Raw genomic sequence first — 13,785 nt, 5'->3', positions numbered from 1 at the left:
TCTTTTATACTGATAACAAGGTCAAACAGGTGCCATTACTACAGGTAACAAGTGGAGGACAGAGGAGCCTCTTAAAGAAGTAGTTACAGGTCTGTGAGAGCCAGAGCTGCTTGTTTGTAGGTGACCAAATACTTATTTTCCACCATGATTTGCAAATAAATTCTTTAAAAATCAGACAATGTGATTTTCTGGATTTTCCCCCCATTTTGTCTCTCATAGTTGAGGTATACCTATGATGAAAATTACAGGTCTCTCTCATCTTTTTAAGTGGGAGAACTTGCACAATTGGTGGCTGACTAAATACTTTTTTGCCCTACTGTATGTACAGGTAACAGATATTACAGCAATCAAAAACTATTTTGTGTGGTGAAAAAAGTCATGCATACTAAGAAGACCAATCCAGTTCAATTCAGAAAAGGTTAAATAAGGAGGCCTGGTTTTGTCTATCTCATTTAAATGACAGAAAGTAACAGGTGCTTAAGTTTTCAGGCCAGTAAAAAAGAGGCTGTCTTAAGTGCACCCACATTAGGTGAAAGCAGCAGTTTGCAAAGAGTGATTGATTTATACTACAGGAGGGAAGGAGAAGATCAGAGGAGTTCCAAAGCAGTAAGATGAGAGTCGGTGATGGTATGTGTCAAAGCTGGAGAGAAAAGGAAGCGGTACTGGAAGTGAGAAAGGGAGAACCAAACAGGTGCAATCAAAGGAACAAGAAAAATGGTGAGGTAAAGAAACAATGGAAAGGAGAGGACTCAGGCTGGACAATTTCAGTTTGGCCAGGTAGAAAGCAGAGGGGAGTATGGGGAGAGTAGTTGGCCAGGAGGCTCACATGCTCAGTTTGTTCTGTTAAATGGCATGATTCTAAAGAAGACTGAGGATGCCAGATAACCTCCAAGAAAATTAACAGCAGCTTTGTAAAATGAGCAAGAAAGAAATGAACAAGCAACTCCCTGTTCCCCAACTCTACATAACTTCCTGGACACCTAACGTCATCTGGGGTTATTTGGCACGAGTATCTAAAAGAGTCCATTGCATGGCCCAACCACCTGGTTGTTATCAGGCTGGTCCCTCAAATAGGAGGGCCATTTCTGACTAACATGCTATAATAAAACAACCAAAATATTGTCAAGAAGCTCTCCTGTGCAGCTAATTCCTGGGAGGATGGTTAATTTTACACTTGTTTTTCTCTGTATTTGTCCTTGCCTTTATTGTCAATAAGAATACTTGCAAATAGAGATTTTTATCAGGAATTGAAAACTTTCTCAAAATTTGTAGGGGGAAAAAATCAGAATTTGAGAGGCAGATCTTCCTCACAAATTTAAATTTATATGCAGTATGTCATTAATTTGCCCAACATATGCATATTCAAGTAGAAATGTTATTTCGGTCATTGACCAGTAAAAATAATATTCAAGTAGTTTATAAATGGAGTCCTTTATTTCTGAAGTGTGTACAAGATTAGTCCTTAGGCTCCACAGAAGTTTAAGAAGTTTAACCTTGTAATGTTTTTGCTAATATAATGCTTGCAGCTGTTAATGTACGTTATGTTTTGGGTGTATTTCATAATCTGTAACTTCTCTAATATATTAGCCAGCCAGTATTTACAACTGTATTCAGTCCTAGCACCATAGCTCTTAAAATAGCTGCATAATAATAAGAACAGATACTCCTTCTTTATGTAATATATAAGACTAATACTGACAGATCAGTAATTCCATTTATAGGGGCGATTCCCTGAGTACCGTTTGTTTAAGGATATTTGTGTTTCAGGATTTTTTATATCACCAAAGAATAAAAATGTAGATAATGTTTTTATCCCTAAAAGAGCAGCACTTCCTTCATAATTTTTGCTTAGTTTTCTGCAGAATTTGCCTGTGATTTCCCTCAACTAGCTGACAATACACTGTTTCAAAAACTGATCACCAAATATCTCACGTCTCCCCTTTTGCATTGTTACTGTTTTTAAGATTCTGACCGTGGCTTTTGTATTTATCTCCCATATTTGCTGATAATGCATCTGATTTTCCTGGATTCTCTTTCTAGCCAGAGAAATCATCATGTAGCAGAAACACTGCAGAGCATCTCCATAAAGCAGAAGTTGGTAGCACTTTATTCCAGACCCCCCTACCAAGCTTCTTGACCTACTTGGCCTAACAGATTTTAGATTCTTTTGATCAAAAGTTATGAACAAATAGTGGTGTTTAAAATAATATGTCATTCATTTTGCATAGCAAAAAACCTCAGCTACCTACCTTTGGATTTATACTATAGACACTTGTTTTATTCACACTTTACATGTTTCAGTGCAAGTGAATTTTACTTGTGTACAGAAAACCAATACATAAAGCTGCTCCAAATTTTTACCTTATTCTGGTTAACTATGAACTTGGGCAAAGGACAAAAACATTTCCACTCTTCAGCAAGCAAGTGGTCTAAAGACTCGTCCTTTCTTCTACATGTATTTTTTTTTTTGTGATCAATTCATGAAATGTGATCTTGTGAAATTTTATCATGATTTTGCCATGGCAAAAGACACACCATGTTTTTTTTAAAACAATGCTATCCATAAGGCAGAACTAATAAAAACATCCATCTCACACCAGTAAATTGCAGACTTTGATCCACAAATTAAATGAGACACTAATAAGGCAAAACACATTTGCTTTTGAAAGTAACTAGAAAACTCTTATAACTTGTGGTGCTATCTGTCTAATATGATGTTTGTGATTTCTCCATTTTTGCCTTAATATGGCAGGGTGCCAGAAACAAAGGAGCTCACCAAATTTGTCTGCAAATCCTACAATTCCAGTAGTCATCCGTGGTCATCCCTCTTTCTAAAAGTCCTTAGTTAAGGCAACTGCAAAGTCAAGCCTACCAAACAAATGTGAGCAGCAGAAATACCAACTTGCAGAATGCAAATAATGTCAGCAGAGTTTCTAACTTTATCCCCATAACACAGAAGGTGGCATCAGTTTTCCAGAGAAAGGGAATTGTAGTTAAAGGCTTGGAGGGTGGACCCAAATCTGTTTTCTCTCATCAAAATGAAGCGTGAAGAAGGACTCAGTCTGCATGGTACTGCTAAATTTTCACTTAGTAATTTGTCATTCAGAGAGGAAGATGCAGGTCACTGATTTTCAGTTGCTATGGGTTTATCTCCTAGCCACACTGACTTGGAGAAAAATGACACTATGGACAGAGTTTCTGGTAGGAAAAAGAGACTAAATTTCAAGTTTTATTTACTTCAGAGTTTAAATCATTCAGAGCAGACCCCATGTCATGTTTTCCAACTGCGAGTAGGCTGTAGTTTTTCACCTTTTAATACACAAAGCCATAATGTATGCATCAGTCCTCAGGTTGATGCTTTGCAATATAGTGCCCCAAATGTAACAAGGACCAGCAAATCATAGCTTATCTTATAGGAAACAAGTTGTTACAAAATAAATAGTTTTGAATGATAAAGTTTCCCTCCACTTACATTTCAAAGTTGGAATCAGATCATTGCTAATATTTCTATCTTGACTTTCTTCACAGTACTCAAGGTAATACAATTTAATTTATTCCTTGAATAGCCAACATGAAAACTGCATATTGGAAAGGTTGAGGAACAAACCATGTTTGAATCTCTATAGAGGAAGAAATTCCTTCTGACAATTCTGGCAAAGAAGAATGAAATTACACAAAATAGGACAAGCTTGGAGGAGACCCACAGACAATGAAGTCAGCAAGCAATATTTTAGGGATAAGGTCCATACAATACAGACCTAAACAGAATGAAAACATCCTGAGCCACAGCACCATCAAGGTATATGTGCTAAAGTTTAGCTTTTCTTCACTAATGTGGCTTCCACAGAAGAAACTCCTGTTTTCATGCCCCGCAAATGAAAATTCTGAGTCACCTCGTCTCTCCGCTATCGAAACATATAAAATGTACATAGACAACATTTTTTTCTGAGGGCATCAGCAACTCAGGCAAATGTTACCTAGGCAAAAATCCTGAACACATTTACATTAAAGTAAATAGCGAGACTATATTGCCTTTAGGAACAGAAAAACAGACAGGAACAAAATAGTCAAATCAAATAGGAACTCAAAGTGAAAAACAAGAAACATACATTTATACTAAAAGAAAATAAAAACCCCACTGAAAAAAGAACAATAACAACCCAAAAGAAAAAAAAAAACTAACCAGCTGAATTGGGAGTTGAGGGTGAGTTAGCTTGGCTTCCATGGGCTGACACATTTGTAGCAGTGACAGCCGTTTTGGCAGCATAAATATTGGCTTCCTCTTGAAATTTACCTATGTTCTTCTTGTACCGGATTCGTTTATTTCCAAACCAGTTTGATACCTAGAGTGAATTTGAGAAAAAGACAAAAAACAAAACAAAAAAGCACCTATTAATAAGAAGTCAAAGTTATGACCAGGATGGGAGGCTAAAGGCCATGGGAAAGTGAATGGAAAGGTGGTTAAAGCATGCTTATTAATAGTTAAAAACCATACCATCTCTGAACTTACAAGACATGGCCATAGATCACCAAATGTCAAGTTTCAATATATATAAATAAAAACTACTGTGGAATCTTTTCTGATGCTTGAGCTTTTAGATGGCATACTAAACTTGTTCTTCTAGTCATAAATCTGGAAACTTCTCAAGAAACAAGAGAGCTATCAAGAACAATCTCCCATCCCAAGGCATCATTTTTCCTATAAATCAGCCCCAACATCAGAAGTAAACTGATGTAGCTGTTTAAAATGCAAAATCAAACGTATATAGCATCAAGACAGTTCATAGTGTTCTTGACTTTTTACAGACAAAAAAGGTAGAAAAAAACAGGATGCTAAGGTATATTTTGTAAGAACAAATTACTGAAATGCTAATTTGCAGAGATCTCATAGCTCAAATATTATCAAAGATGGCAAGATGAGTGCCCCAGGTAGCACAAACCCCTTATTTTCAAGGATATGGTCATCAGCTTAAGATATGACAGGTATTTACTGTACAATTTCATGTGCTGGAGGATGGGGGTGGAATTGTTCATGAGCTCATGTATTGCAGAATGTGTTTACCTACAGGCCCAAGTGATTTTAGGAATTTAAAGAATTAATTAAATAAAAGTTTATAATGATCCACAAAGAGAACACCACTTGCTCTACAAATTTTTGGTGGGTAATAAAAGTCATGTAAAGCTGTATGTACAAATTCAGTGTGACCATTCTGAATTCATCACTTTCATGTTGAGTGAGAAGTTGCCTACTGTTGTTCTGGTTGTAAAAACTCCCCAGCAATTAGTATAGATAATGCAGGTGTTATTAACAGTTTATGAAAAGTTCTCTTGATTGAGAGATTCAAGGTAAGCCCTTCTGTCCAACTTCAGTCAGCTACCCCACTGTCTGGTAACTATTCCCTACTTGTGTATCCACCAAAACTGTGCCTCCGGCAACCCAGGGAGGCTTTCCTGGTGGTACCCTATGGGAACCACTGATGCTTGTGACAGTGTTATAGACATTACACCCTGCTGGAACCATTGGAGCCAGTGGCCCTAATATAGGCCCTTCCTATACAGAGGAACTATACCTGTTGAATAATATCCTTGTTTTGGCATTTAATATTCAATTGGAGGGTGTAGACGTATACTGGCTATTGGATTTGGGACTATTCATTAATAGTACAGAGCCCTGTAGTTCTGTGGATTATACTCACAATCCTAAGGGTCTTATATGGGCAGCAGCCTGTGAAAATATGACTGTCATGGTAATTAATTTGGACAAATGGCATGTCATGACTGCCTCCAGAAGTTGAAAGCCACAGATAAGCTTCCCAGTCATCACAAGTATTACGTCACTTCAAAACCAGGCTGTGACTGAATCTGTGGAGAACATGCTTATAAGATGCTACCTAGTAACTTTGAAGGAAGCTGAATCCTGGGGCATGTAGTTGTTGATCTGACTTACCATAATAAGATTAACAACCCCACAACAACCCCATACTTTTGGTTCCTACAGTATATAGAAAAAACCCTGGTTGAGAGACAACATTGGGGAGTATATCGTTCTAAAGTTCAGCTGCCATATCTAGGAATATATGAGCTGCAGACCACTATCATGAATGTTTCTATAGACGTGGAGACTGCCTTTTGTGTTGTCACTGAGGCAATACATATTCTGCAGTGCCAAAATGAGGATATTGGCCATCTTACTGTCAAAAATAGGATGGTCCTGGGTTATTTATCTACCTCATAAAGGGGAGTATGTAAATTGGTGAATTCTTCTTGTTGTGTTTGAGTTAATCAACATAACTGTATCGAGACTGATATTGCATTGATCTACAAGCAGGCACAATCTCTGGAAGAAGTAGCTAAAACCCAGGTCCTAGGGGAGAACTCAGAACACAGATTACTATCATATAGTATATATTCTTCCATGTGGACATGGATAAAGGTCATTTTATTGATTTAATTTCTCTTCCTTCTAATAGGGATAATACATATGTTTGTATAATGGGTGGATATCCTTGCTGTGGAGCTCCTCTAACTCTTGTTGTCAAAGGTGTAAAACATTCTCAGATGATCATTATACCCCCAGGTTGGTCTGCATATTATCATATTGTTCCCCTCCACCATATTTTCCACCTGTAGATGGGGAAAAGAAATGGGGGAATGTGGGCAACAAATATTATTCTATCCTTACATACATGATTAATATGAGGGATTTTGAACTGCAAGTACAAGGAGCAGGCAAACTGAAACTGCCTGAGGACCCTGGAGGGGAAGGAGACAGATAACAGTTGGGTCCAATCACTCTGGTTCCTGGTTAAGTGGTCATTTTCCCCATGACAATCTAAAGTCCTGTGTTGTATCAGTGGTCTCTTTCCACAATTGTCAGTACTGATGACATGCAAAGGGCTTTAACAACTCAGATAAAGCAAACTTTTTCAGTACTTTAGCAATGTAAGTTTTCTGCCAAAGTCGGTGATCTTGCTCTATTCTGAAAACAAGGATTGGAAAAATTCCATTCACGTATTTTATAGAAAGTTGGGTCAGGTCAGATAACTTCATGGTTACAAAATGCAGGGAGCTCTAAAGACCTTGGATAGCATAATATAGGAGAGACTGCTGCAATAGTATCTCACCATGGTTGACTCAGCAAAGGACAGTAATTCTGAAGAAAACTGGCAAGATTTGTTTTTTCAAATAACTTTCTAGTGGTGGATGCTCAACTGTGTATCCTTAGCTTGTGCTATTGTATACAAAAATATTCATACCACCGTGCAAGGTCAATTGTGAGAAAAAATATCCTCAGAATCAGAAATACAATGAAGGAGATGCTTGAGATCCCCAACCAAAATTGACTGTCCTATAACTAAATGGAGCTTGAGGCTTCCTTAAAAACTGGATAGAGTGCATTCACAAGCATAAATAATATTGGATCTCTTGCAAGGAAGTGAATGGCAAATAACTGTAAGCTCATAGAATCAACTGATACAATATTCTACATATTTAATGTATTGGAAAGTTAAAAATATGCCTAACTATGGAAAATACACTCTCTATAAACAAGCTAGGGATAGAATGCAAGGCATGGCTTTTAGAATTCTTTCTAACTCCTTTATCTCAGCACCATAGGAGGTATATATATTTTCTTCTGTGCAATGAAGTAGTATGTTGCATCTGTATCTAGGTGTGTACTTACTTTCTCTCTGGGATCTAATCAGGGTGTATGCATATGTGTTGTCTGTGTACATGAGAGTCTAATCAGGGCAGATGTATACAGTATGTGTCCCCTCTGTGCTTCTGCTTTTCCCTTGTGCTGGGTCTGTATGTGTTATGCATGTACAGGGCAAGCAGTATATACTCCACTCTTGAGCAAATGATCCTAGAATGGAGCACACGGTAGCATTCTGAGCACCTGCCCAACTCTTGTCCTGTAGGGTTGTATTAGGGGAATTTTCTTCTGGAGAATTTGTCTTCACAGCCCTAAGCTGGATCCAGCCCATCTTCAAAGATGAACTTTCTTCTGTTGGCAGCTGTCACCATATAAAATTTGGTCCCATTCTGATCAGTTTTTAGACAGAGTCCTGAGCCTACTTACATAATTTCTTTCCAACATGCCATTGGGTTGGAAAGAATAAAAAGGTTATATTAGTGTATAAGTTGGAAGCTTTTTCTTAGTTTTTGGAAAGACAGTCAACAGTAGTCACCAGCTTCAGAAACTCTGCAATGTCATCTCTCATTACCTTTTTCACCTTATGTCTTTTATTAAATATTAATCACATTATTCAATCATAACAATGTCATCTCTTTCACCAGGCATCTTATTGTACAACAAAAAGATTATTAACTAATCTCAGTTTATTTTATGAATGCCCTACATTCTAAAATTCTATTAGCATGATTTAAAAATAACTATAAAACCTGTTGCAATACACAGGAATGAAGCCATAAACATAGTGTGTGAGATGGACAGCTATATAAATGTCATACATACATACATACATACATACATAAAGTCATATGTTTAAATCTGTGTTTTGGATAACGCACATGCTAAAAAGTGAAATGCATGGAAAATCTGTTTCATACTTTAACAGCAATTCAAGTTTGATTTCACATAGTGTCCTGAAGACAACAGAATGTGATATGAAATAATAAAGAAAAAAGGATATAATCTGACTGCTCAAACCATTAATAAACTCATATAAGATAAGCTTAAGAAGAGATCCAGATGTGAACATCTGGAAAGATCTGAAAAGAATTTTCAACTCCGCTCATAATTCTATGGTGAGATCGATGCTCTTGGAGGTGCTAATTTCATATTGGATAAAGACAGCAAATGATCCCCTTGTTTTGGAATCTAATACAAAAAAGAATGAATTTGATGAGGATTGAAGAATGTTAATTAGAAAACTTGTAATTAGAAACTGGAACAACTTGAATCTAAGTATAATGATTAACAAACCACATCAAATTCATGCTAGATTACCAACTATCTTTCAATCTTTCAGTGGGAAATCCTATAGAGGAACATATTGATAGAGAAAGAAATTAAGCTCCTAAAATTAAACTTAATGTCACAACTACACATGACTTAAAAAAGAGGCATAAATGCCAGGTGATTTAATTCTATGGCAATGAATGTCAAAGGCAGAATACTATATAGTAACCTATATGAATTTAACAGGGGCATGAAGTTTTTTTAAAGAAAAAAAATAAGTAGCAAATGAATATATGACATATTTTTAAACAAAAAAGGACTATAGAATACACAGAACAATTATTACATAAAGAAGATGAAACAGGAACAACTTTTGGAAGAAGGAGAAGGAGAAGGAGAAGGAGAAGGAGAAGGAGAAGGAGAAGGAGAAGGAGAAGGAGAAGGAGAAGGAGAGGCGGCGGCGGTGGCGGCGGAGGTGGCGGCTGTATAGTTCAATTGAAATAATGATAGTTTCAAATATCTATTATGAATGTAGAAGTACAGAAATATTTATGCTTCCCTTATGTTATGAAGCAATAGATATTTCTTCTACTGATTAGATTAAAATATGTTTGGTACATTCACATCCCCCTATGATTGTAAAGCCATCACCAAATAGTTATGGTATACACTACCTGTAAACTGGCTAGTCTAAACCCTGAATAGAAAAAATGGCTTAATCATAAAAGATTAAAGTATCACATGAGCTGTAACATCTTTTTCTTTGACATGGCAATGGTTATTTATCTCTCAAACAGATCTAGTTCAGTTAAGGACCAAAGAATCTCTCTAAAGTTTCTTTCACTATTTAGGATGAAGCTATTAATTCCTTTGTTATATTTCACATGGAATTCTACCTACTGGTAGAAAAAATGTTCCCTTGTGTGCTGTTTGACTTGGGTACACTTTGTTTTAAATCTTATATTTATCCTTAATTTTGGCACAGTTTTCTTTTTTGTATGTTCTCCTGCTATATCTAACAAATTTGTGGATTTTGAGCTCAAGATTAACCTATTATACCTTTGCTTTCCAAGATGTTCCTCATGTTAATTTCTGAGTATTGTTATTACATTATTTACATAACCAGAATCCCATACTTCTTTTTTGAAATAATCTTGTTGCATTTTTGTTTGATAGGTTTGAGGAAAATAGTTGTGGTGATCAAGAAAGAAACTCACAGCTGCTTCAGAAGCTAGGCAAAGTCTTGATTCAAGTGCATTTACCCTTCCTTAAATCTATTTAATACAAGCCATTAGGATTTTTAATAATATCTGGTTATCCATTTACTTTCTCCACAATTACTACAATATTTCTATTTCTATTAGGACTACATGGTGTAATCTGAATCCAGAAGCACATATAAAACTCACACATTTTTCTCTTTTCTAATACACATACCTGCCTATAAGTGTGTATAATAAATACAAGTTTCTAGATTTTGGATGATTGCTTGAGTTAATTATTCCATACTAGTAAGTAAACTTTCCCCACTTTGGTGAAGCACAGTGCATGAATCTGCTGTGTGTACCCAGAACCCCTGGAAAAGATCGCTTAATTCATATTTGTTGATTAAAATAAAAATATGTTAACTCAAGAAAGAGCTTCTCCACTCAGAACATTTCAGTACCTCCTTTGGCCTTTTGATATAATCTTTTGTCATTCTTGGATTTCCAGAATAAGTCCCTAATTGTGTCTTCTGGACTCCTGCCTTGCAGAAGACATTGGTTATTTAAAAGCAGACCCTGCTCCTCTTTCAGGAAGGCAGGAACATTGCAGAACAGGCCTTGTCCGGATTCATATTGTTTCAGTTCTTTGCTGAGGCACCATCTCTTGATTCCTTACAATAGAAATGTAGAGCTACAGCCAGTCAAACTAACCACTCAACTGATATGACTTTAATTACAATATTACCTTGTATAAAGTAATAAAAGAGAATATCACAAGTCTGCCACCTGTGAGCTTCAAATCATAGTAAAGTAGTAATTTAATCAGAACCAGGAGCTCTTGTTGGACTTCTCCAGAAAGATACTATCTCCAACAAAGCTGCACTGGAAAGCAGCTATTGGGATAATCAGGGTGTCATTTATATCATGCAAAGCCTTATAAAAAGCCTTATCATACAGCATTATAAAGCACAAATTGACCAGCTGACAGTTATTTGAGAGGTATTAGTAAATTAGAACACATCAATTTTGGCAGGATTTAGTTCTGCAAGCCTCCCAATTGTGCCTGCATTAGCAAACTATATGGTATTCATAAAATTATTATATTTTTATTATGTAAATCTGCTCAGCATCTTCCATATCAAAGGCTTTGTTGAACATTTGGCAAGGTTAGGAATAACATGAATTTCACCATAAATTGGTGAGCCATTCTTTAAAGCCACTAGGAATGGTGGGGCAAATTGAGAAGTTCTCACCAGAATGTGAACAACAGCTGAACTGGCTAGAGTTCTGCATCATACAGATGTTGAGCTAGTCCATCAAACTGACTTTAATAAGCATAAGAATTTGGAAAGTGTGTGCAAGCACAGAAAGAAGTGTTATATATTCAACAGTAACTGGAGACAAAGTATTCCGCATATTGTTTGGAATACTGTAATAGAAATTATTTTGAAAATCCCAGCCCTACTCTCAGTACTGAGCTGCCATGTGGCCTTCAAGAGATGTAATTGAAATGCACTGCTTTTCAGACTTCCTACCATCAGTAGAGAAGTTTGCCTTATAATTCCCTGAACACTGCTGGCAAATTTGCTAGATAAATTCTCAGTTCACGTGCATCTGATTAGTCTAATGTTTCCTGTGCAGAAAGAATATTATCCAAGGACACTCAACCACTTCCTCTCTTATATGTTGAAGGTAAAAATACTTTGTAGTTGCAAACTATCTTTTAAGGAAGTATGTCTATCATTACTATCTTTGGGAATTCCATCAAAGCTTCCAAGAAATCAAAGGGCTGCACAGAATGCAGTTGGAAAATAATAGCCCTGATGCAAACAATACCTTCTCAGTTTCAGCTTTGATCTTATATATTCTATGACATGAAAATAATACCCTTGCACCGTTGCTACATGAACTGATTATTTTTTTACTAGTGAATGGAAATAGTCCTCTAGAATTCTATTTATTTCCAAATATAATCCAACTTCCAGAAAATTTCTACGTTCATTTTTTAGCAAACCACCTCTTTTTGTTCCTGTCCATTGTTTTTTCTAAGTAATTCATTACTTAGAATGCCCAGCATTCATTATGGAGTAATGCAAACACTTTTTTGTAGCCTTTCTATCCTTAATGGATGGAAGGATAGATGGATGGATGACGGCCACCCCTATAAATGAGCATTCAGGTTTCTTACCTGTGAGACCGTGATGCCACATTTCTTGGCTAGTTCCTCTTTGGCTTCCTCACTGGGATAAGGGTTGCTGAGATGAGAATAGAAATACTCATTGAGGATTTCTGTAGCCTGCTTGTTGAAATTTCTTCTCTTCCGCCTGGACACAAAACATGAAGGATAATCAGTATCAGTGATTCCAGAGCATTATGTTTAAAAGGCAAGTCCAGAGCCATGAGATTCCTCCTTTGCTCCTACAAATGGACTGTTGCTCAGTTACGTCATCTTTTTCTGGGTCTCACCTTCTGGGGCAAATGAGACATCTAACATGCTTGGTATCCTCTTGATACTTGCACCACCAATCTCATTAGCTGTTTTCTGATACTTTTCTCTTGTAAAGCACCTTTCATTTGCCCTTTCCAAGAATAAAAAATGATACCAACTGGAAAGGCATAATTTACTCTTCAACCATCTACTTTTGCTACATGCACAGATCAGGGTTAAAATGTGGTTTGTTCTATCTTAATTCTTTGCCCATCCTGTTAGGCTTCTCCTCAATTAAATTGTTTGAATCATTATGTAATGAAAAACTATGGTGGAGTTCAGACAAAATCAATTTCTTAAAGAATAAAAATATTAAGTGAGCTCTGACCTATCCAGAGCTTATACTATTCTCTAAACTTTCCTAATCTTGTCAGTTAGAGAATTTGCAGTTGTTTGCACTTAGTGTTGGATCTGGCAAATTAGATTAGTCATATATTTCTAATCTTGTATTTGTGCTGGAAATAATTCTATCACTCATCTATCTCTTATGTCAGAAAGCTTTAGCAACAGTTTCTTTTTAGTTAAGCTCAGTAATGGTGCAGCATCCCCTTACTTCTTCTAATTAGAAACTGATAAAACACCCTTGTAAATCAGTTAATCGAGTGTCTAAAGTGAGTCTCACCAAAATCAGGACTATTATATATATATCTGAATTTGGGGTTAAAGAATAAGAAGTCAATCACATTTTTACTTTTGGGAATTAAACTGTTAACAGCTCAGTACTGGAAAATCCTTTGTAATTTATTTATTGAAAAATAACACAGTAAAATTTGCTGAGCAGCTCTGTTCAAAAAAGTATCAGATAAAGCTCATATGTTGAAGAAATAAGATGGCGAACCATCGTTCTATAGGATCTATTTGTTTTATAAACAATTATAAGTCTTCATAACTCACAGGATATGTGGAAACTAGAAATTTTTGATGCTGAACTAGTAAAGTACCAATCAAAATATATTGTTATTATTGTAAATTAAATAAATAATTTTTAAAAGTTAAAAGGGTCTAGCCCAAGCAAGTGTTTACTAGCTCACTTCCCCCACTATCACCAAATAAATTATTTATGACACTATCATCCTGTGAATGGGGGAAAATCAGCTCTCTAACTGGGGAATGCTTCCTGAGTGCCATAGACAAACAGGCAAATGTATATGTCTGGGCTAAAGCTC

The 13,785-nt window shown here is 36.2% G+C and overlaps 1 protein-coding gene across 2 annotated transcripts in view; it reads right to left on the bottom strand.

The window, feature by feature from the left end:
* PBX1 (PBX homeobox 1) overlaps positions 1-13,785 on the bottom strand; it is a 233,328-nt gene that overhangs the window by 35,372 nt on the left and 184,171 nt on the right. For both annotated transcript variants that reach the window (XM_007424304.4, XM_025164149.2), the window contains exons 5-6: positions 12,320-12,455; positions 4,184-4,343 (exon numbers count right to left, since the gene is read on the bottom strand). In XM_007424304.4, coding sequence (XP_007424366.2) covers positions 4,184-4,343; positions 12,320-12,455 — 296 coding nt within the window. The remainder of the gene's footprint in view (positions 1-4,183; positions 4,344-12,319; positions 12,456-13,785) is intronic.

The sequence above is a fragment of the Python bivittatus genome, unplaced genomic scaffold (genome assembly GCF_059951505.1).
Source record: "Python bivittatus isolate LINGU-HERP-01145 unplaced genomic scaffold, Pbiv_v1 ctg000700_np1212, whole genome shotgun sequence".
NCBI lineage: Eukaryota > Metazoa > Chordata > Lepidosauria > Squamata > Pythonidae > Python > Python bivittatus.
The sequence above is the reverse complement of the archived record's forward strand: the minus strand, read 5'-3'. Positions and strand labels throughout refer to the sequence as shown.